This window comes from Otolemur garnettii, unplaced genomic scaffold (assembly GCF_000181295.1).
Source record: "Otolemur garnettii isolate 467f Iridium unplaced genomic scaffold, OtoGar3 scaffold00017, whole genome shotgun sequence".
Lineage (NCBI taxonomy): Eukaryota > Metazoa > Chordata > Mammalia > Primates > Galagidae > Otolemur > Otolemur garnettii.
This window is the reverse complement of record NW_003852412.1, coordinates 10,993,455-10,994,602: the sequence shown is the minus strand read 5'-3', so window position 1 is coordinate 10,994,602 and position 1,148 is coordinate 10,993,455. Positions and strand designations below refer to the sequence as shown.

The 1,148-nt window shown below is 40.7% G+C and overlaps 1 protein-coding gene across 1 annotated transcript in view; it reads right to left on the bottom strand.

The window, feature by feature from the left end:
- The window catches only part of IQGAP2 (IQ motif containing GTPase activating protein 2), a 319,224-nt gene that overhangs the window by 16,087 nt on the left and 301,989 nt on the right, over nt 1–1,148 (bottom strand). Inside the window, exon 32 of the mRNA XM_012802746.1 lies at nt 318–478. Within this exon, the coding sequence (XP_012658200.1) occupies nt 318–478 (161 nt within the window). The remainder of the gene's footprint in view (nt 1–317; nt 479–1,148) is intronic.

The following is a 1,148-nucleotide window of genomic DNA, read 5'->3' as shown; positions in this document are numbered from 1 at the left end:
GAGGCAGGAGACTTGCTTGAGCCTAGGAGTTGGAGGTTGCTGTGAGCTGTAATGCCACGACACTCTACCCAGGGGGACAGCTTGAGGCTCTGTCTCAAAAATAAATAAATAAATAAAAATAAAAGCTTCCAAATTTATTCCTGACTTCTTAGTTCACAGTTGCAAATAATAATATTGAGAGTCTTATTTTTTTTGGTTATAAAACAGAGTAAAAAGTCTGCTTCCAAACCCAACACAACAGCCCAGAATGATAGATAGCACTGACATTTCATATAAATCATGACATTATAATTGAGTATGACGTAACTTCAACTTACTTTCTTTTTAAGTTGTCTAAACAAGTCTTTATGTAGGTGTCATAATAATTAATTTGCTCTTCATAAAATGCTGCCTTCTCATTAAGGGCCTTCAGGGTCTGCTGAAGTTTGGTTAATTCAGCTTTTCGAAGTTTACGATAGATTCTTTGATTTAGAATATCCTAAAACAACAAGTTAAAAGCTGTGAAACTTAAAAAGAATTACAAGAACGTTGCAAGAATATTGTCGATTTGGGACAAGGAGAATATCAAGTCACTGTTTATGTCTGTTAACTTGTAGTTTATCACGGGCACCTTACTTTACTCTTAACACCAAAGTGTTTCCATTCTTTTTTATTCCTAACAGGGAAGTGTCCATGTTTCACTTTAAGAGAGATGGGGATGGGTGCAGTTGCTCACGTCTAGGCGGATGGCTTGCCTGAGTGCACAAGTTCGAGACCAGCCCGAGCCAGAGTGAGACCTCGTCTCTAAAAATAGCTGGGCATGGTGGTGGGCTCCTATAGTCCCAGCGACTTGGGAGGCTGAGGCAAGCCCAGGGTGACAGAGTGAGACTCTGTCTCAAAAAAAAAGGGAGAGAGAGAGAGCCTGGATGGAAAAGCAAGGAAGTCATTTTAGAACAACCACAAAATTAGTTTAAGGAAAATAGTGTTTAAAAAGGGACACAATTAAGACTTCAGCAGGAGACTTGGAATTTCTTTAGACTATTTTGAACATAGTCTTTGAAGAATGCTTTCACCGCCAGCCACGTACACCTAAGGTGGCGGGTTCGAATCCCCAGCCCGGACCCGCCAAACAACAATGACGGCTGCAACCAAAAAATAGCCGGGCGTTG